Below are 23,739 nucleotides of genomic sequence, written 5' to 3' on the forward strand. Positions count from 1 at the left end.
GTTAAAGATTTCATGCAAGTACAGCCTCCCAGATTTAGTAGGCATTGGCATTCTAAGAATTGGTCCTTTCCTGTCTCTTCCAGGCCTTCTCAGTCCAAACCCAGGAACAGCAGACCACCTAGGCTACAGTCTCAAGGTACTCACAGGCCTAAGCAGTGGGGGGTTCCCACTTCCAAAGCTGGAAGTAGTAAGACACCCCCTTATGGTAAACTGTCACAATGACTTAACTTTAAACCTTCCAAGCCCTGCTCAACTGACTGCTCCTTTAGGGGGAAAGATCGCCCTGCATGCAAAAAACTGGGAACTCATTACCCAAGACAAATGGGTTTTAAATATAGTTTCCCAAGGATACAGATTCCACTTCCGCACCTTACCAACCCCCAAATCAGTGGGCAGAGGCTCAACAGCAGGTTCTCCCTCTTCTAAGTATCAGGGCTATTCGACCTTGTCCCAGCAGAGGAATGGGGACAAGGTTTTTACTCAAGACTTTTCCTGGTACACAGAAAAGACGACTCCTGGCGTCCTACCCTGAACCTGTCTATCCTAAACACCTTTTTGATAATCCCAAAATTCAAAATGCTAACTCTTCATCAGCTGCTTCCCATGCTAGGCAAAAATGCCTAGTTTGCAACATTGGACTTAAAGGACGCTTACCTCCACATCCCAATAAGGGAATCTTGCAGAAAATACCTACGCTTCAGAGCAGGCTACATGCACTATCAGTTCTCTGCACTGGCCTTTGGCTTATCTGCTTTGCCCGGGGTATTCACTAAGTGCCTAGCTCCAGTCATTGCACTCTGCAGGCAAAGAAATATTAAGTATACCCATACCTGGACGATTGTCTAATTCAGGCAGAAAGCCAGGACATACTAGTAAATCTGGCATTTGTAAAGAAACTGCTAACCTCACTGGGGTACACCATAAACGAAAAGAAATCTCACCTAGTACCCTGCCAACAAATTGTATTCTTGGGAGCAAGCTTGAACACAACTTCTCAGATGGCCTACCTCACGCCAGAGAAGCAAGTTTATTTGACAGCCTACTTCAAACTACTGGCCACAAAGACCCAGCTATCTGCAAGGAAAATACTGCAAGCCCTGGGGTTCATTGCCTCTTCCATCCTACTAATTCCATATGCAAGACTGGCATATGAGGAAACTACAATGGTATCTAAAAAGCCAATGGTGTCAACATTCTCAGGACCTGGAATCAATGATTCCTATCATTCCTTGTATAAAGACAGAGTTCCTTTGGTGGGCAGAGGCCTGCTACCACAATAAGGGACTGCCATTCACTCTACCCTCTGCCACCCAAACCCTAACAACAGTTTCATCAGACTATGCACGGGGGGCTCACTTAGCAGGGCAATGCATTCAGGGCAAATGGAACCTGAGTCAAATGCACCTGCATATCAATCAAAAAGAAATGTTAGCTATACAAAATTCTCTGACCGCCTTCAAGGACCACTTTCTTCCAGGACAATTATTGGTAAAGACAGACAACACCACAGCTGCAGACTAGCCATGGCTCAGTGGAACACAGCCTTGAGCTACCAAGTGCACCTACAAGATGATTTCCTGCCAGGCAAGCTAAATTCACTGGCAGATGACCTAAGCAGAAATCTCATGGACCCACACGAGTGGAAACTGGAACCAAAGATATTCAACATTTTGAGAAACAAATGGGGGAGCCCAGAGATAGACCTGTTTGCCTCTCCTCAGAACTACCAATTGGACAAATTCTGCACAAGGACTCCCCACGGACAAGCTTGGAAAGTGGATGCCCTGTCCTTCACCTGGGAAAGCCTCTCAGTTTATGCCTTCCCCCTCTACCTCTCCTCTCGAAAGATCAACTAAAGATCAAACAGGACAAACCAAGGACAATACTCATTGCACCAGACTGGCCACGCCAACACTGGTACCCCCTCTTGCGCAGTATGTCACTGCTGGAACCATGGCACCTGCCTCAGACCCCTTCCCTGCTGTCCCAGCAGGAGGGCCAGATTCTGCACCCCCAGCTTCAAACCCTGAACCTTGCAGCCTGGCTAATTATCTGAGCTCTCCAATACCATCCCTCAGTAAGCAAGTGCTGGATGTCATTCTAGAGGCAAGGAGGCCTAGTACTAGAAAATCATATGCTGAATAGTGGAAAAGATACTGTTCCTGGAGCCAGACTCAGGGGATGGGAACAACAGTGCCCAGTTTACCGCATATTCTCCATTACTTAACAGAGATGCTTCACAAGGGCCTTTCCTTCTCTTCTATTAAAATTCATGCCTCAGCCATTTCAGCACATAATAATATTGAGTCACCACTTTTATCTTACCCCCTGCTAAAGCAATTCATCAGAGGGGCCAAAAATTTAAGACCACCCAGGAGATCCCCTACTCCAGCCTGGGACCTTAATTTTGTATTGGAAAATCTTACTCTACCTCCTTTTGAGCCAGCTGCAACTGCAGAGTTGAAATTCCTTTTTTGGAAAACTGCTTTCCTTCTAGCCATCACTTCAGCTAGAATAGTGTCTGAACTTCAGGCTCTCTTGGCAGTGGAGCCTTTCATAATCTTCCATGCTGACAGGGTGTCCCTCCGGAACAATCCTTCCTTTATGCCCAAGGTGGTATCCAGTGTGGCCCTTAATTAGTCCATTCATTTGCCTACCTTTTTTCCAAATCCACAGAACAAAGGAGAACAAATACTGCACTCTTTGGACGTGCGCAGACAACTAAGATTTTATTTGGACAGGACTAAGCCTCTCAGAAAAACTGAACAGCCGCTAGTTACGTTTGCTGCAGGGGCAGAGGGGAAGGCCATTTCAAAGCAAACCATTTCTGAGTGGATAGGCCATTGCATTCTTTTCTGCTATAAGCAACATGGAAAACCTAACCCTCAGGGGATAGGATCACATTCCACCAGGGCTGCATCTACCACTACAGCCTTTCTCAGAGGTGTCTCTACCAGGGACATTCTAGAAGCTGCTACCTGGATCTCTGTATATACCTTCACCAAGCATTACCACTTGCCTATGTTTTCTGAATCCAGAGCTGGTTTTGCCACTTCAGTCTTGCAGGGCTTAATAGCTGGTCCTAATGCTCTCTAACTTCCTCCTCCCTGCCTTAGCTTTGGGAATCTACCCAAATGTAATGACTGCAACAATAAAACATGAAGAACATAGTGCAGTTGTGTACACTTACCATAAATGTAGATGTTTGAGTATATTCACTGTTGCAGTCCTGGTTACCCTCCCTCCAGCCCCCTGACTTCTCTTGGCTATACCTTTCTTCTGGTTTAGTTGTATTTCAGCTTTCTGGTGTATTTGCTTTTTGTTGGAGGTGTAACCTTTATGGGTCTACCTGATAATACCAACACGCCAAAACACCGACAACGAAATAACCGGCACAACAAAACCGAAAGTTCAAAAACACGAAACTTCACGTGCCCAACAAACCACAATCCCGACAATCAACAAAACAAATAACTTTCCAGAAAAACATACACACAACACAAGCACACCAAAAGCCTTACAAACCTGCACTAAACCTTACATACACAACTATATATGCACTAACCTTAACCCAAACCCTAACCCTAAGGTCCATCACTATCACACACTTACCTTACCCGCACCCTAACCCTAACTCACTTAATCCTCCCCTAACCTTTAAGTCAGTCAGTATCGCACACTAACCCGCACCCTAACTCACTTAACCCGCCCCTAAACCTAAAGTCCGTCACTATTGCACACTTGCCTCACCCACACCCTACCCTAATGTCCGTCACTGTCACACACTTACCTTACCCACACCCTGACCCTAACGTCCGTCCCTATTGCACACTTACCTTAACATGTCGGTGTTCTCAGCGTCGGGATTCTCAACTGTCTGTCTTCTCTGTTGTCGATCTTCCGGTGTCTGTTATCTCGCTGTCGGTCATTTGCAGTTTTGGTTAATTCAGGTAGACCCTTTTATACCCCTGACATCATGGAAGAAGAGACAGCATCCGACGCAGTACCCAAGACTTGGATATTCAGGCTGGCTGAGGGCTACCTGCAGGCAGATAACCCAAATGTAATGACTGCAACAGTGAATACACTCGAACATCTACATTTATGGTAAGTGTACACAACTGCACTTTTTCTGATTCCTGGATATTTGGCTTCTCACAACTTCTAAGAAAGCACCCCTGATAAAAGCTTGAGACTCCTTACTCTAGCTGTGTCTGCCCTTGTGCATTACAGTGAATTACGAAAAATCCAACCTGGAACCAGTTCAAGTGCTGGAATTTATTGGTTGCCATTTGGATGTGGTCATTCAGATAGCCAAGCTACTGCTATCAAGACAGACTTCCCTTCGCCTACAAGCTTCTGTTATTCTTCAGACCCACAAATCATCTGCACTCTCAGTACTCTGCCTCCTTGGACATATGGCAGCTTTTGTTTGACTCCTTCCTCTAGCAAGATTATACATGAGTGTTGCAGTGTACTCTAGCTGTTCAGTGATCTTTTGTCATGTGTCCCACTGACTTTCCATTGGCTTTGATAAACATCTATCGCTGCCATGTTTGTTGGTTGAAATCACTGCTGGGTGTGGCAGGGTTACCTTTTGGTGTCCTTCCTTATCATCTTGCAGTGTTCTTTATAACTGGGATATTATGTTGGGGATAGCAGATTGCATGGCCAGCATACTAAAGCTTTTACACCTTTCAAGCAGCATATATCATTTTCCTGTTCCTGTCATACCCTGTCTAATGCCCGAGCTGCACTGGTGAATTCACCAGATTTCACTGAATCCAGGTCTCTGTATTCAGTTTCCTTTTCCCACTCAGGAGGTGTACATAGATGCAGCCAATCAAGGTTAGAGAGCTTCCTCCAACAACCTCAAGGTCCAGGGACTTTGATCTCAGCAACTAGTAGACAATATCAATGTCAAGTATATGAAAGCTCTCATTCTTGCCCTTTATGCCTCCCAATCCTTTTGAGTTCCAGGTCCTCTGAGAATTTTCACAAGCAACACCACAGTCTTGTGGTACATCAGCAAACAAGGGGGCACAAAGTCCTACTTTCTTTGCAGGTTGGCCCTTCAGGCTTTGGAATTTGTGGTCCACCATCATTTGTTTCTTCAGGTAGTTTACATTCCTTCAGAGCACAGTCTTGTGGCTGGCAATTTGAACAGGTCCAGGACAAATTCTCACAAATGGCTGCTTCACAGGGAGGTATTCCTGGATATAGTACATCGTTAGGGTACTCAATTAGATTTTTTTGCCTCCCCTCTAAATAGACAGCCTCCCCAGTTCTGTTCCATAGTGTCAAATCCTCAGGCTTGGAAAGTAGATGGGCTGCCTTTTTCCTGGAAAGGGATGTTTCTGTATGCCTATTCCCCTTTCCTGTATTCTCAGAAGTCCTGCACAAAATCATGTGAGACAGGCCAAAATCTTGTTGGTGGCCCCCTTTTGGCCCAGTCAGCACTGGTCCCTCCTTCTATTTTATCTGCTTAGAGACGGTCATCACAAGTTACTTCACTGGATGGATCTTCTCACACATGAGAAGGGATCTCTCGTTCACCTTCACTTGCCCACTCTTTAATTGACTCTGGGTGATAGAGTTTTGATACCTTTTAGACACCAATTTTCTGAGAACATGCCTTGGGTTTTGTAGGAGACAAGAAAACCCACCACTAGAAAATCCTGTTTGGTTAAATGGAAGATATTTTCTGTTTGGTGTCTCAAGCATGGCCTTAACCCTCTTTCTGTTGGTATTCCTACAGTCCTTTATCTTTTGTGCGATTTGCTCAGTTCTTTTTTGACATAATCATCTGTAAAGTCTCATGTGTTAGACATTTTAACTGCCTCTGCCTCTTTCATCATATCTTGAAGTCAGTTTTTGAAAGGCATTAAACAGGGAACTACTAAATTTGCCTTCACCCAGACTACTGGCTAGTCCCCCTGTTCATGATGTATTGGATGATGTCTTTGAAGACATTGCTTTGCAGTGCTGATTGTCTGTCCCCTGCTGTTAGGAAACCAGACAGATTTTACAGATTGCTTGAATCTCACAAGCAACTTTACAAAAACCCAAAGACCGATCCTTCTGTGGTCTCCACTGTATCTACAAAAGGTGATGTCCTTCTATTCCCATGTTGCAGTATTCACCAACTTTGGGTTATCCTTTGTTTAGCTACCCAAACGTCTGGCCAATATGCAAAAGTTTTAGTCACTGCAAGGTACGTGGGATGTCTGACATTGGCCATAGGGTGTGTGGACCATAAAAGTGATGTTTGCATGTACCTTTCCTCTGAACTTCTCTGCCACAAGTTGAACGTAAACTGTTCTGCCATCGGATCTTCGAATTTAAGATAAGTACCCCATTGGGGCTGTTTTCTTCTCTCCGGGATACTGCATGCCTGCTTAGGTTCATGTCATCCAGGAAAGGAAAGTGTAGGTGTGGATGTCAGATCCCCCATAAGGACGCCCGCGACTTCTGCCTTTTCTGTTTAGGGCCTAACCACAACCACAAAACCTGCATGATTTATCAGGCTTTCATTCCTAAGACCCTTCACATCTGTCTCCATGCTCTAAACATCTATTTAGAAAAACAGCATCTTAAACGTCTGGGTATGACGATGGAAGGGCCATCCGTTCAGACTGTTGAGCCAGCAAAAAGGTGGCCAAAGTTTCCAGGCCCGAACCTATTGCTGCACTTTCTCTACCTGACGTTCCCTCTGTGGCCAACGTTCACCTGGAGGAATGTACAGAACTAGCTGATTTAGGTATAGTAGGTACAGTTTGGGAGGCCACAGAACTTCGGACTGAAAGCACATCCATGGAGGTTTTGCAGACTTCAGTGCTGACAAGGGGGGAGGGGGGACCTCTGATCACAACAGACGTCCTTCCACTGCTTCAGAAGACTCTGAACCCAGGCCCTACGCCCTCCAGGCATACCTCTTCCTTAAAAAGGGAACACAAGGGAAAACATGTGTCTACTCCTTCAGAAAGCCTTGCCTGATTGGCGAGCTTTCTCTCAGTATATTTAATGCCTTTGTGGCCCTTAGGCCTTCTATTCCTTCACCCCCCTCCAGTTATAAGTCTTAGGCAAGTCTGAAGATACTCTCCCACTTGAAGCTGATGACCCTTCAGAGGACACTTTCCTATGCCTATCAGATGCCTTCTCCTCATGGGTATGCCTCCCCTGAGGAGGATTCTGCTGAGGCAGACTCCCCTGGAGAGGATCTCACCTTTGGTGAAACCTTCTCTAAAATTAATTTTTTGAATGGGATTCCTCTGAAATGTCTGAGGTTCAAAAGAGGTATGAACTCTTACAAATGGACACCCTGCTATCTTTCCAGTCTTACCAGCCTTTTTGGTCACATTGAATGCAGCCTGTCAAAACCCTGAATCCCAACCACCAGCTCCTAGAAGGCCTGACAGGTTTTATAAGGTCCCAGAAGGGACCAGATTTATTTCTGATTTAAATGCCCTGTTGCAGAGCCTGGCACTGCTTCAGTCTCTGTAGACAAACTCTCTAGATTACTTCCCTCCACCTCTGTGCTTCCGACTGATGAGGACAGTAAGACCATGGAACGCATTGGCAAAAAATTGTACACATCTGTCACTTTGGCTTTTAGGGCGGTTAATTACCAAACACACATGTCTAAGTATGCCCTGGCCCTTTTGACTCAGGTTTCCAAACTTTTGGCTGCTCTCCCAGACTCCCCTTATAAGGCTCAAATATCTAGCCTTATCGTCTTGTCCTCTCAGGTGGCAAGACACTCGATCAGATGCAGCTATGATGCTGCAGAGGCCTCAGCCAGATCCCCAATTTCTGCCTCGGTCCTTAGAAGGTATTTTTGGCTGAAACTCCAGCCCCTACATGATATCAGGGCTAAACTCCTGGATGCACTCCTGGACAGTTCTGCCCTTTTTGGGACTAAAGTGCCAGAGCTTTTCAAGACCCTTCAGCAAAAGGGGAATGAAGTACAAGACTTAAAACATCTGTTTGCATCTTCAATCCCGAAGTTCCATAGGAATTATCCCACCAAGACACAATTCATCAGGAAGCATTTTGCTCCTACTCCTCATTCTAGGAAGAAAAAGCGCTCCAGGAAGCAGTAGCCTTCTACCAGGCCTGCTCAGACTCCTGTTCAGAAACCTCAGTTTCAGGACAGGGCAGGTAGTCTGTGATTATCTGCCTTTTCCCTCACCCCCCCCCCCCCAGGATTCCATTTCCCTATCCCAAAGACACTCTCACGGTCTTCCCATCTGGCAAACCATTACCTCAGACATGTGGGTCTTGTCTATCATGGAAAAGGGTTACTTCATGACTTGTCATTTCTCCCTCCTTAAAAGGCATCCCACAACCACCAAAGGACCAGCTTCCCTTTTTCCAGACAATCTTAGACAGCCTCCTCTCTCAAAGGACTGTCCAACCTGTCCCTCTGTCAGAAAAGGGGAAGAGCTTTTACTCCATATTTTTTTGTTCCCAAGGAAAGATGGCCCATTGAGACCCATCCTGGATCTCTACTATCTCAACCTTTTTCTACAAGTACCCACTTTTTGCATGCTTACAGTCCGGACTCTCTTACCCTTGCTTATGTCTCAGGCTTTTCTGGCCACTTTGGACATCAAAGGTGCATATCTTCATATCACTATAAGGCCCAACTACAGGAAGTATTTACGATTCTCTGTGGGTTCCTTGCATTTTCAGTTCTCTGCCTTGCCCTTTGGACTGTCTGCTGCGTCAAGGGTATTCACCAAGTGTTTGGCTCCAGTGGTAGCCAATTGTAGGGTCCAGTGGATTCAAATTTTTCCATATCTGGATAGCCTTCTGATCCATGCGGGTTGCTCCATTTCCCTTCACATTCATCTCCAAAGAGTCATCTCTGTCCTGCAGTTCCTGGGGTTCATCATCAATTTCCCCAAGTCCAAACTAAACCCCTCTCCAGACCAAGTTTTCCTGGAGTGCAGAATAAGGACAGATGTTATGAGGGCATTCCTTCCACCCCAAATGGTGGAAAGCCTGTGGCTATACCTGCAGTCTGTCCTCCACGCCCCTGCTATGATAGAGAGATAATATCTCAGACTCCTAGGACATATGGCCTCCACTATACACATGCTGCCACTGGCAAGACTCCACATGAGGAAACTTCAGTGGTACCTGAGGTCCACATGGACCCAACACTCCCACCCCTTGGACGACAGCATTCCATTTCTACTATGCCTAGAGAAAGAAATCCTTTGGTGGTTGGATCTTGTCGCTCTCAACCCAGGACTTCCATTACAACCCCTCACCCCAGTCCAGGAGATGTACACAGATACCTCAGACCTGGGCTGGGGAGCTGCTTTGGGCAGCTTCAAGGTGCAAGGCACATGGGCAGGCCCCTTCAAGTGGAGTACATCAGCATCAGAGAAATGAGGGTCATCATCCTTGCTCTGATGGCTTTCCAACATATCCTGAAACAAGCCCTCCTGAAGTTGTTCACAGACAACACTACAGTACTCTGGTATGTGAACAAACAGGGGGGAACAAAATCTTACTTGCTATGCAGACTTGCACTCCAGGCCCGGGAATTGATGACCCAACATGTAGTCACCCTGTAGGCAGTCTATATTCCCTCAGCTCAGAACACTCAGGCAGACACCTTGAGCAGGTCCATGTCACAGTCCCATGAATGGGTGCTACACAGGGATGTGTTCCTGGACATAATCCACAAGTGGCATACACCACAAATAGATCTGTTTGCCTCTCTGAACAGATAACTTCCACTCTTTTTTACCAAGGCACCCAGCCCTCTAGTAAAGGCAACGGACACTTTTTCTGTCTCATGGAATGGGATGTTTCTCTATGCAGTCTCCCCCTTCCCACTCCTGCAAAAAGTTTTGTTGAAAATTCAGCAGGACAAACCAAAAATATTGATGGTGACTCCTTTTTGGCCAAGACAGCATTGGTTCCACCTCCTTTTGCATTTAGTTAGGGGCAATCATCATAAGTTACCTCACAGAGTGGACCTTCTCACACAAGACAAGGTATCCCTAATCCATCCCCACTTGGAGACTCTGAACCTAACCCTGTGGATGATAGAGTTTTGATCCCTTTCAGACACCTTTACACTGAGGACATGCTTAATATCCTGCAGAAGTCCAGGCAGTCCAGTACCAGGAGATCTTATTTGTCCAAATGGAAAAGTTTCTCCATTTGGTGTCTTCAAAGACAGCTAGACCGATTTCAAGGAGAGGTCCCTTTAGTGCTGTCCTACCTGTGTGAATTGTTGCAAGCAGGGCTAGCATATTCTTCTGTTAAGGCCCACTTAGCTGGTATTTCGGCTTGTCTGCCTTTTGACCCTCCTCTTGCCTCCTGACTTCCACAGAAGTTATTCCTTAAGGGAGCACTGCACCTAAGGCTCCCCAAGAAGCCATTTCCACCCCCATGGGACCTGAGCTACATTTTTGAGAAGCTCACGATTCCTCCTTTCGACCAGCTACAAAAGCTTCTCTAAAGTATTGCACTTGGAAGACTGTGCATTTGGTGGCCTTGACATCAGCCAGGCCTTGACATCAGCCAGGAAAGTGTTAGAACTCAAGCTCGTCATGGCCACCCCACCTTTTCTAATCTTCCACAAGGATAGAGTGAACTTAAGGACCATCTCATCCTCCATGCCTAAGATGGTCAGTGAGCTGTCCCTGAACCAATGTATTCACCTCCCCGCATTTTTCCACATCCCGAAAATGACAGTGAGAGAGTCCTGCATTCCCTTGATGTTCGCAGACAACTAAGATTGTACCTTGACAAGACCAAGTCCTTTAGGAGATCTGAGCAATTGTTTGACCCCTTTCACCCCAGGGCATCTGGGAAAGGCGGTGACAAAACAGACCATTTCTGCCTGTATTTCCAGGGCCATCTTCTTTTGTTACACCCACCATAGAAAATGTTTAAACTCAAAAATGAAAGCCTACTCCACTAGAACCATGGTCTCTTTTGGAGCCTTCTTCAAAAGGATGGATTCTGCTTCCATTCTAAAGGTAGCTACCTGGACATCTGCCCATACCTCCACTAAGCATTACAAACTGGACCACATTGCCAACATACTGGCAGACAGGTTCAGTGCAAACTTCACCCCCCTCTCCCCCCCTAAAGGAGAGATAACTATCCCAGCCGAGTGTAGCCTCCTGGACATCTCAAATGCGCAGGTGAAAGCTGCTCTCTCTAAAGCTAAAAACACAGCATCAATGGGACCGGATGGTGTCCCCGGCTGTGTGCTACACGAGCTAAATGAGGAATTAACCCCGCACATAAGGCAGCTGTTTAATCTCAGCCTTACCACAGGATACGTGCCCAAGGAGTGGCGTCACGGCAACTGTGGTCCCACTCCACAAAGGCGGCGCCTCACGGACCCTGGTAATTACCGCCCCATAAGCTTAACAAGTCTAGTCTGCATAGCTATGGAGAGGATCATAATGGAGCTCATAAACAAAGATATAGGGGACTTGCAGACATTGGACCCGACCCAGTTTGGCTTTGTCAAGGGAAGATCATGCCTTTTGAACTTGGTCGACTTCTTGAAACAGTCACCAAGGCCATTGATGAGGAAAGGCAGTCCATACAGCCTACCTTGACCTTGCAAAGGCTTTCGACACAATACCCCACTCGGGTATTGTAGAAAAACTTACCAGCTTAAATGTAAACCCATATGTTACAAGATGGGTTGCAAACTGGCTTAAGGACAGAACCCACAGGGTTAGAGTTGCTGGCGCTGTGTCAGACTCCAAGCCGGTCACAAGTGGTGTCCCACAGGGCTCGGTCCTTGGCCCCTATTGTTTGGCATCTACTTCTCAGAAGTACAGGCCAGCATGGGAGGACTTTGGCTGACAAAGTTTGCAGGCGACTGCAAACTGGGCCATAGTGGAAAGTGCATCGGACACGGATATCCTTCAGAAGGGACTCACGGAAACAGATAGCTGGTGCCAGAGCCATGGCCTGAAGTTAAACGCCAAAAATGTATAGTCATACCCTTCGGGAAAAACAAGGTAACCCCAAGCTACCATATAGGTGGCAATCCACTAAGCACAGAAGAGGTTATCAGGGACCTGGGGACCCAGGTTGACAGTGGCCTTTCTTTTGACACTCACATTGCTAAAGTGGTTAGAAAGACCTTCTACATTGCCCACCTGATCATGAAGGGATTCACATCCAGATCTAGTGAGGTCATTGTTCCCCTGTACTCTTCACTTATCAGACCAATGATCGAGTACAATGCCCCATTCGGGATGTATCTCACCCGACATCTGCGGCAATTGGAGAGACCCCAAAGTTCCTCACCAAAAGGATAAAGGGACTCCGAAATCTGTCATATGCTGCCAGATTGAAGAAACTCCAGCTCTATTCAGTCGCATACCGTCTGCTCAGAGGTGACATGTGCCTGACATACAAGGCCATGTCCAACCCGGAATTAATGGACATGCTCCACCTCAAAAAATCCAAATCCACCAAAACCACTAGAGCAAGCGACTTAAACCTTAGCACGGATATAAATAGGACGTGCTGGAGGGATAGATTTATCACTCAGAGACTCCCTATGCTGTGGAATAAAATCCCGGTCCATGTGAGGCAGAGCACCTCGCTGACTCTGTTCAAGAGAAATCTAGACCTGTGGATGGGAGATCGTAGGTTTACCCCGGGAATAATCTCTGTGTCACTGCTGGACAGAGGCACAACAAACTAATGGGCACAGTATTTTTTCACATAAGGGGTGGCGTAAGCCACAAAAATTTGGGCTAGGCTTATAAATGCCTTAGGGCAGATAGCCTAGTATAAACCTATGAACCTAAGTCTAGGTCAGGGTTTGCTAGGGTAATCCTGCATGGATTCTTGGAAAACTGTTCCATTCCACTCTCCTCCTCTTCACTTTGAGCTTTGGCACATACCCAAAGGTGGGAATATTGCAACACAGGAATAGAAGGACATTGAATAGTTGTGTAAAATCTTACCATAACCATAGATATCCTTCTCTTCCATGTTGCAGTATTCTATCCCTCCCTCCTACCCTATACATACATATATATACATACATACACACACACACACACACACACACACACACACCGTATATATATATATATATATATATATATATATATATATATATATATGGGTCCACTACAGAATCTCGAAAGCTCATAATACCGAAGCCCATAATCCTGAGCCCAAAATCCCGAAAATTCAAAATCCCGTAAGCCCAAAATCCTGAAACTCAAAATCCTGAAAACACAAATAATGCTAATATGTCAATATAAAGACACTAATATCTACCAACTGACCCTGACCCTAACCCTAACCCTAAGGTCCATCACTATCGCACACTCACCTGACCCGCGCCCTAACCCTAACTCACTTAAACCGCCCCCAACCCCAATATTTGTCACTACTGCATACATGCCTAACCTGCGCCCTAACCCTAACTCACTTAAACCGCCCCTAACCCTAAGATAAAACCAACCGCTCACTTACCTGAACCCAACGCATGACCTAACACAACAGGGCTAACAATAGCAAAGCCACAATGACGTCCGTATGTCCATTTTGTGTTTTCAAGATTTTGAGTTTCAGGATTTTGGGCTTTCGGGATTTTGAATTTTCGGGATTTTGGGCTCAGGATTATGGGCTTCGGTATTATGAGCTTTCGAGATTCTGTAGTGGACCCATATATATATATATATATATATATATATATATATATATATATATATATATATATATATGTGTGTGTGTGTGTGTGTGTGTGTGTGTGTGTATATACACACACACATACATATACATTGCAATGGAAAAGTATTTGCCCCCTTCTTGATTTCTTTTTTTTTTTTGCATGTTTGTCACACTTAAATGTTTCAGATCATCAAACAAATATAAATTTTAGACAAAGAACCCAAGTAAACACAAAATGCAATTTTTAAGTGATTTCATTTCAGGAAAAAAACCTATCCAAACTTACATGTGAAAAAATAATTGCCCCCTAAACCTAATAACTGGTTGTGCCACATGTAGCAGCAACAATTGCAATCAAACGTTTGGGATAATTGGCAATGATTCTTTCACATCATTGTTGAGGAATTTTGGCCCACTCTTCTTTGCAGAATTGTTTTAATTCAGCCATATTGGTGGGTTTCCGAGCATGAACTGTCTTTTTAAGATCATGCCACAACATCTCAATTGGATTCAAGTCCGGACTTTGACTAGGCCTCTCCAAAACCTTCATTTTATTTTTTTTAAGGCATTCAGAGGTGAAATTGCTTGTGTGTTTTGGATCATTGTCCTGTTCTCCTTCAGGATTTTCTGGTAGTGAACAAAATTCATGGTTCCATCAATCACAGCAAGTCGTCCAGGTCCAGAAGCAGCCCCAGACCATCACACTACCACCACCTTGACTGTTGGCATGATCTTTTTTCTGAAATGCAGTTACTTTTACGCCAGATGTAACGGGACGCACACCTCCCAAAAAGTTCAACTTTTGTTTAGTCAGTCCACAGAATATTATCCCAAACATCTTGGGGATCATCAAGATTTTTTTTGGCAAAAGTGAGACGAGCCTTTGTTCTTTTTGGTCAGCAGTGGTTTTTGCCTTGGAACACTGCCATGCATGCCATTTTTGCCCAGTCTCTTTCTTATGGTTGAATCATGAACACTGACCTTAACTGAGGCAAGTGAGACCTGCAGTACTCTAGATGTTCTAGGTTCTTTTGTGACCCCTTGAATGAGTTGTCACTGCGCTCTTGGGGTAATTTTTGTAGGCTGGCCACTCCTGGGAAGGTTCACCACTGTTCCATGTTTTCTCCATTTGTGACTAATGGCACCAACCATGTTTTCCTGGAGTCCCAAAGCTTTAGAAATGGCTTTGTAACTTTTTCCAGATTGATAGATGTCAGTTACTTTGTTTCTCATCTGTTCTGGAATTTCTTTAGATCGCGGCATGATGTCTTCCTTTTTGGGATCTTTTGGCCTACTTCACTTTGTCTGACCAGTTATATTTAAGTAATCTCTTGATTCAACAAGTCTGGCATTAATCAGGCCTGGGTGTGGCTAGTGAAATTGAACTCCACTTTCCCAAAAATGTGATTAACCACAGTTACTTCAGGATTTAACAAAGGGGGCAATTACTTTTTCACATAGGACCATGTAGGTTTGGATAGTTTTTTTTTTTTTTCCTTAATAAATAAAATCATCACTTAAAAACTGCATTTTGTGTTTACTTGGGTTATCTTTGTCTAATATTTAAATTTGTTTGATGATCTGAAACATTTAAATGTGACAAACATGCAAAGAAATAAATCAGGAAGGGGCAAATATTTTTTCATTTCACTGTATGCATACATACATAAAGTAAAATCCCCTTTATCTGGGACTTGAGCAACTAGCATTTGATTGGCTGATATGCCAGCTTACAAGCCAATCAAAATTTGCAAAGTGGAGCCACTTATACTCAATGCAGAACAGTTCCGTGTTGAGTAGAAGTGGCTCCGCTTTGCGATTTTTGATTGGCACAAGCCAATCAAGAATCCCTAAGGGCAGCCACTTCTGTTCAGTGTGGAACAGCCCGCTCTTCTTCATTGGACAGAAGAGGCTCTGCTTTGTGATTTTTGGTAGGCTCTTGTACCAGCATACGAGCCAATCAAAACTCACAAAGTATATCTCAAGCAACCGAAACATCCACTTAACCGACATCTACCAGTCCCCACTGGTGCCATTTAAGTGAGACTTTAATATTTACAGTGGATATAGAAAGTGTACACCCCCCTGTTAAAATGCCAAGTTTTTATGATATAAAAAAATGAGACCACAATAAATAATTTCAAACCTTTTCCCACTTTTAATGCAACCTATAACCTGTACAATTCAGTTGAAAAACAAACAAATCTGTTAGGGGAATAAATATAAAAAAACGTACGATAAGCTGGTTGCATAAGTGTGCACACCCTTAATCTAATACAGAGCAGGTAAAGGCTGAACTGTTGGATGCCCCATTAGGCAATGACTTTCTTTTTGGTCCTCCAGCTGAACAAGTTTTTAAAAACCTGGATAAAAAAAGAAAAATGAAATTTATGAAAGAATTTTACCTGTCTTTAACCCCATGGTACATTAGCAATTAACCTTATAAACCTTGGCCTTTTCTACCTAGACAAGAGGACGTCTCCCCATGGCCAGAGACCCAGAGAGTTCAGGAGATGGCAACCAAAAACAATCTCATAGAACTGAGAGCTCCCAGAGAAGTCGCCCAGCACAGAGTCCAACTGTGACTATGTTCTAAGCAAATGGATCTGTCTTCCACCCCCAGCAGAGCCACCCTCAGGTTAACAACTTGGAGGATTGCGTTTTGACAGGACATTTGTCCAAGTACATGCTTTCCATTGAAAAGGAAGCAAGGAAGCCCAGTACTAGGAAGTCATAACTGTCAAAATGGAAAAGATTTTCTACCTGGTGTCACAGCAAAAACACCAGCTCTTCTCAGGCAAACATCAGTTCCGTCTTGCAGTACCTGTCAGGCCTCTTTAGACAAAAAGACTTTGCTATTCCAGCTTTAAGGTACACATGTATGCAATATCGTCTTGCCTGCACAGTGCTGCACCTATCTTCTCACACCCTCACATGAACATTTTTCTAAAAGGGGCTATTCACTCGAGAAGGAATTGTTTTCCAGCATGGGATGTAAATTGTGTTAGAAAAACTAACCTTGCCCCACTGCCTTTCTAAAGATGCTCTCCTGGAAGACTAAATCTTTTGTAGCTGTCACATCAGCTAGAAAAGTTCTGGACTACAAGCCCTCATGTGAAGATCCTTTCACTGTTTTTCCCAAGGTTAGGATCAGCCTCAGAACAAGCCCATACTTTATGCCTAAGTTGGTATCAAAACTTACTTCAAACCAGGCTTCACCTTACAGTCTTCTTTCCAAATCCACAGAACAGGGCAGAGCAAGTCCTCCTCTCCCTGGATGTACATGGGTAGATCAGGTACTATCTATACAGGACAAAAAAAAAAAAAAACTAATAGAACAATTGCCGATTACTTTCAGAACAAGGCCGTTTCCAAGCAAAACTTTTTAAAATAGATAGCTAACTGTATTATGTTCTTTCATTACTCACACCATGGTAAAGATTTAGCCAGGCATATTAAAGCCGTCTCCATCAGACATGGGGCAGCCATCACTGCTTTCTTCAAAGGAATCCCCACCAGGCCATCTTGATGCAGCTACATGGAACTCCATACACAGTTTTACAAAACACTGTAACAGGCAATATTTCCAGGGCTGCATCAGGTTTTGCTACTGCCATTCTGCAAAATTTTATTTCCTAAGGTCTTAACAGATGACCCACCGCCCAACATTTAGCTTTGGGAGCACTTCCAAGAATCAGTACTGTAATACTGACTATGAAGGACATAGTACAGTTGGGTCCCACTTATTGTAGATGTTCAAGTACATCAGTGTTGTAGTACATATTCCCACCCTCCAATCCCAGTATCTGCTGACCACTTGTCTCTCCCTTGCTTGGGTGTAGGGGATAGAGGAGATTTTTTTCTGCTGATAGTCCTGTTATCTGCATCATCTTCTCTTTGCCAGCTATGTTTCTTTCCTCTTTGTTACTTAAATTCAGATTACTGTCAAGGTTGTATTGTCCTTGGGCATCAGACTGCTCTTTCACTGCACAGAAGGACCTGAGGGTGGTGCCGAAGGATACCCTTCTTATACTCTGATGTCCTGATATCTGTTTTCAGATGTGTCGGAGAGGAATGATGTAAAGACTGTGAAAATCAGACCAGTTATGGGCTTCTGCATTCAGGAAGACCCAAGAATCCGTACTGCAGCATTGATCTACTCAAATAACTACAATTATTGTAAGTGGGAGCACACATTTACTTTTATTTTCATTCCAGGAAAATGGGTTTGGATATTTCTAAACAAGCCATCGCTTCCTGGATTTCTAAGGCCATTTCCTTTTGCTATTCCTTTTTTAGCAAATAGATTTTTTCTGCTGTTCATGTTCATTCTGCTAGAGTGGTTGCCTCTTCTGAGAAGTTTTTTCAAGGATCTGGATATTAGATCCATTTTTGGAAGCTGCTCCTTGTTCTTCTGTAAACATTACAAGTTGAATGTCATTTCTAGGGCCAGAGCAAGTTTTGCCAGCGCCATCCTTCATGGGTTTTTAGAAGGCTCCTTTGTGGCTTGCTCCTCCCATCTTCTACAGTTGCTTTTGTACTTTCCCAGTTGAAAGGTATGAAACAGTGATGAATGGACATAATACAGTTGTGTAAGATCTTACCATAACAGTAAATGTCCTATTTTCACTGTTGGGGTATTCTGTCCCTCTCTTCTTTTCCGTTTTCATCTCCGTGGCCTTTCTTCTGGTCAGGAGGTCCTTCCTACTACTTTTTCTTCCTTTCTGGATGCTATTTCTTTTCTCTTGGGTTGCTGTGGTTCTTCTAGGGCAGTTTAGTTCTGAGGATTAGACACTGTTACTTGGCATATTTACCTTACACCTTGGACATAGGACATACATCTGACATACTTTCCATGGAAGGTGTAAAGGCTTTGGTATGCTGGTTGGACATTCCTTTGCAAGATATCTCCATTATAAAGAATACTGCAGAAGTGAAAAGTAGGACATCTACTGTTAAGATCATACACAACTGTACTTTCTTCCCAATCCCAGGCCATGGTCATGACAGATGCTTCCCTTATGGAGTAGGGTGTCATTTTGTGGAGAAGACTGTCCAAGGGACCTGGTCGAGGTATGAGGCCAATCTTGATCCTCGTACAGTTGCAAGCTTTTCAGGGCCTTTAAGGTGTGGTTGCCATCTAGGTAGACATGTCAGTGTTGTTATCTGAACAAGGAAGGAGAAACTAGTTCCTATCCCCTGTGTCGAGTGTCCATGAGGGTTTGGCAGTGGTGATTGTCCTTGCAGCAGTTTTTGATTGCAGTACACATTCCAGGGAAATCTAACTTTTGGTGGGCAGTTTGAACAGAAATATCCCTCAGTCCCACGAAGAGTCCCTGAATCTAGATGTAACTGCCACATCTATAGTCTCTGGGGCCTTCCTTGCTGCAATCTTTCTGCTTCCCCATCCAACACAAAGTGCAGCATGTATTGATCCCTCCTAAGTGACAGTTACCAAAGGATGCCATTCTATATGGTTGTCCCACAGGTCTCCTTTACACCTACTTGCTGGCGCTCTTGATAATAAAGTTCCCTCACAAGGAAGCTAGTTGCAGAGAAATGGTAATCCTCATTGCAACATTCTGGCCCATACAAGTTTGGTTCTCCTTGCTTTGGCCTCACCTGCTTCACCCTTCCTGGGTGCTGGATCGGTTCCTGATCTAATGTCTCATCCTTCATGCATACCTCTTCCGTACTTTCACTCTCTCAAACTTAATCTTATGGCTTCTCCAGTTCTGATGATGGCCAGGAATCCCAGTCTGTCTTGACAGTTACCCATACCCTTTAATCATCCCAAAAACCTTCTGCTAGTGAATGGAAGGGTTTTTCCATTTGGACCTCTTCCAAAGGCTTGGACCCTTTATCATTGCCTTCGGATACAGTTCTAGACTTCTTAGGTGGTCGTTTTCAGTCTGGTGCGAGTTACTCCATCATAAAGGTACAACTGGCTGCCATTTCATATAGGCAGAGATAATACGCCTCTGGTGGGTCTTAAGCTCTCTAAAGCCTTTTTAAGGGATACTGTGTTGTTACTGTCACCTGTTTTGGGATCCAGTGCCTTCTTGGATCTTCCTCTGATGTTGAAAGTGCTTGCTGGACCTCCATTTGAGCCTTCAGCCATGGTGACCTTAAAATTGTTGTCATGGAAGACAGTCTTCCTGGTGGCTGTTATGTCAGCCATAAGGGTATCTGAGCTCCAAGCATTATCCCCTGTACCTGCTTACTCGACTTTTCTTAAGGATAGAGTCACCTTAAGAATAAACCTTTTCTTTCTACCCAACGTCACTTTGGAGTCTGCTTTGAACCAGACTATTCATTTGCCAGTGTTCTTTCCAAATTCCAGTAACAAGGGATAATAATTGCTTCATTGTTTAGATGTGCATAGGCAACTCTGATTCTTTTTGAAAAGAACCAAAAGTTTTAGGGAATCTAAACAGCTTTTTGTATCCTTTTTCAAAGTTTAACCTTGGTAAGTCTTTTTACAAGGCGGTCCTATCCAGATGGTTTTCCAGTTGTATTTCCTTTGTGTACTAATGGAAAAGAATGATTTTTACCTGCAAAGCATAGAGGTCATTCTACCAGAGCAGTGGCTACTTCGACTGCTTTGAAGTTTGTATTGATGTTATTTGTGCTGCAACTACCTGGTTTAACACTAGTACCTTTGTTCCCATTACAAACTAGAAGTTCATTCTAGGTCAAGAGATTCATTTACTTACACAAGTTTGCAGAATGTTCTCTCCTAGGACCAGCTTTGGTGTTTTCTGGCTAGGGACTGTGTCCCACAGGTTGAGACCAGATGGAAAAGACAGTGGATATGAAAGTTATGTACTTAACCATAATGATAGAAGTGTGTTGTCGTCTTCCATGAGTCTCAGCCATGCCCCCCCTTCCCAATTGTCACTGTTTAGAGAAGTGCTACCAAATGGTCTTGTGGCTTGGCCTCCAAGCTGGCATGTAGGGGTCTTTATCTGTTCTCTCTCCTTTTCTCTGCCTATTTTACTAGCTTGTTTAGATTTGGTCTTTTCTCAGGGGGTTATCGGCCAGCTCAATCTGAAGAAAGGGTTTTCTGAGTAGAGGAAGTGGAGCTGTTGGACTGAAGATTCTAAAATGGCTGGTGTTCGATGCGAGTCAGATCCTGTAATGCACAGACTGAGTTGGACAGAGGAGTGTATCATATATCTCTTATGGTAAGTACATAACTTTCATTTTTTGTTGTTTTATTTTTGATGGCTTTACTTGATTTGTAGAAGTTAGCTAGAACCAGTACATTGAGTGAGGAGAGGAGCTCCAGCTATTCAAAGCTCTCGTTGCTATTCAGAAGGTGTCTTTCACGACAGAGTCCACCCATTTTCAATGTACGGACAGAGACCAACTAAATATTTCATTGTAAGTATATAACATGCATTTGGCTAAACTTTTTTTTTTTTTTTTTTTTTTTTATACAGAAGGCTGCTAGGTATGCCTATCTTTTGTGGCCTCTCCAGCTCTAAATCTCACACTTTTGCTTCTTAGCTTGTTTGGATGATCATCCGTTCTTAAGACTTTCAGTTGACTATTATACTTCAGTGTAGTGAAGTTTCAGTGTATTTTTCTTTTTAATGAACTGATTTGTTTATTTTTTGCTGCCATCATCTAATATTTCTCATTGCATTTACAGAAAATGTCTAATGTTCTTTTTTGTGTTTAAGGGGCAGGGCAGCAGAGACAAAGATGGCAACTTGAAATCAGATGGCGATCTGTCACAAGATCTGTTCAAAGTTCACGACTTTGAAGTCAAGATAGATTTGCAGGTTCCCAGCTCAGGTAAATAAATGCAGTATACTCTGTGTAGAGTCTGTAACCATTCGTGGGTATGTGTACCTGCTCTGAAGTTGCTTTTTGTAGTTGTGCTTTAGTGAAAAAAAAAATTGACAAAGAAATCTAAATGTATTGTGCTTCTTACCAACAGCTGTCACATATAAACATGGTTACTGCTAATGAAATTTAAATACTGACTGGTTTCTTGCACAAACTTTTCTTTGATCCCTTGGTCACTATTTAAGCATATATTAGGGTAGCTGTTAAGACTGCTAGGCTTATATGGCCTGTAGTAGTATCAGAATATTGGGTTTTTAAGCACTTCCTTCTTAGTTTCACTAGCCCAAAGTAGTTTCTTCATTTAAGCGTTGCAGATGAATTCTATTAACACTACACCATCACACAGATAGAGTTGGGCTAGACCCCCAAGTAGTGTGACAGTTTTTCAAAAATGAATGTTTGGTACTGCAAAGAGCTGTAAGACTGCATCATGTTGCTAGAGAAGAGTGATCCACCTTTTTTTTCACTCTTGGATATCTTCATTAACACAAGCTTTAAGTACATTTGCCTGAAATCCAGAATCAGTGCAGCTGAACACACACACACACACACACACACACACACACACACACACACACACACACACACACACACACACACACACACTTCTCAGGGCATTATGTATTACATGCTGTTTTAGGAAAGACTTTTTAGCAGCATTTAAACAATTTGGCTTCCACTTACCATACATAGCATCACTTGTCTTTAAACCTATTTCACTAGCTGTCAAAAACTGTTTGAGTGAGGATAATGCCTATTTTATACAGCTGTTTCTCTTTTTCAGTTTCATATGGTGTATACACAAGTGGTATTACCCTGAGCCATCTTCATTTCTTTCTACTTCTTCAAAGCCATTAATGTTTTGACAGACATCATTTCCATTCACAAGTTTGCCTTTCATTTTAAGTCTACTATCCAATCAGTAAGTGTAAGACAATTTTGCATTTTTGCAGACTATCTGGAAGTAACCTGCATTGATGTTATTACTTACATTGGAGGGTAATGATATTCCTTCTTTAAGAGTTAAAATGAAGAATATGTTATGTGATGTAATTGAAGAACTCTGGACCTATTTCATGATCTTTCATGCCTGTCAAAAGTTGACAGTAGTATAGTTTGACATAAACTACATCATTAAACAGCTTTCTGATCATTAACTGCTGCAGATTTTCAGAAGGTTTCTCTAGAATGCAGTCTGTTTTTACTCTTTGTATTTAAAAAGCCGGTATTTCCAAAATGGTCCAACATTTTTTCATGAAATATTCAGCAGATATTAGTGGCGTCATTTTCTTTAAAACACCATTGCACTATGCTCAACACTGAAAACCAAGGAAGCAGCTACATCTTGAATTTTAATAAAAGATTTAATGCCATTTGTTATGCCATAACATATACAAAAGAATGACCAGATCAATTTATGTTGAAACACGGACTACTTTTAGAACTGAAGTCACATCAGCCTGATATATTTTTGTTTTGTTCTCATAAGAACTAGAAGCTACATGTTTACTTTCAGGTGAATGTTTTGTTGAACTCTGTTTAAAAAAGGCTATTCTGACCTGAATCTTACCATGACTTCAAATTGCAGTCTCTTCCTGCTACTTCAAGATGTTATGAAATTTACAGGGCAATACCCCTTCCTCCCCTCCCTTCATTTTGTTTTCCACAGCATAACAATTTTAACAGAAAATTAACATAGTCATGAATGTGGGTATGCCTCTCAGAGCATGTAAAAATGCTTGTTTTGTTATAACATTTAACAAAGTGACATTAAATACTTATTCTAAAATGAGTGTTTTGGATTTCATTTCGTAAGAGCACACTGGTAATATCAGCCAGATTCTTAATAAGCAAGGTACTTTTTTGCATTTTGTGAAGTAAATGTCAAAAACAGCATCCAGATGGCTATATGGGACTACTGATGGTACCTCAAAAAAGGTCAATTTGTCTGTCACTATTATAGCAAATTTCTCAAAATACAGAATGACCCTCAGCTACAAAATGCACTTAGCTGGTGGTTCTGGCTATAAAGACACACGCAACTTTTGGCTTGTAATGCTGTTTGCTGCACATGACTGCTTAAACAGGGGGGCACAACTCTAGTTATAAAAACAAATCTATATTAACAAGAAGTAAATAAGATATTTGTGTTGACAACCCAGTAAGGAAGCATTTTGTGCCATTGTTGTACTC

At 43.2% G+C, this 23,739-nt stretch overlaps 1 protein-coding gene across 1 annotated transcript in view; it reads left to right on the forward strand.

Annotated features, from left to right (window-relative positions):
* The window catches only part of RTF1 (RTF1 homolog, Paf1/RNA polymerase II complex component), a 2,150,039-nt gene that overhangs the window by 1,952,287 nt on the left and 174,013 nt on the right, over positions 1 to 23,739 (forward strand). The window contains exon 17 of the mRNA XM_044074060.1: positions 21,378 to 21,492. Coding sequence (XP_043929995.1) covers positions 21,378 to 21,492 — 115 coding nt within the window. The remainder of the gene's footprint in view (positions 1 to 21,377; positions 21,493 to 23,739) is intronic.

This window comes from Protopterus annectens, chromosome 6.part0 (genome assembly GCF_019279795.1).
Source record: "Protopterus annectens isolate FY-2018-M chromosome 6.part0, PAN1.0, whole genome shotgun sequence".
NCBI lineage: Eukaryota > Metazoa > Chordata > Ceratodontiformes > Protopteridae > Protopterus > Protopterus annectens.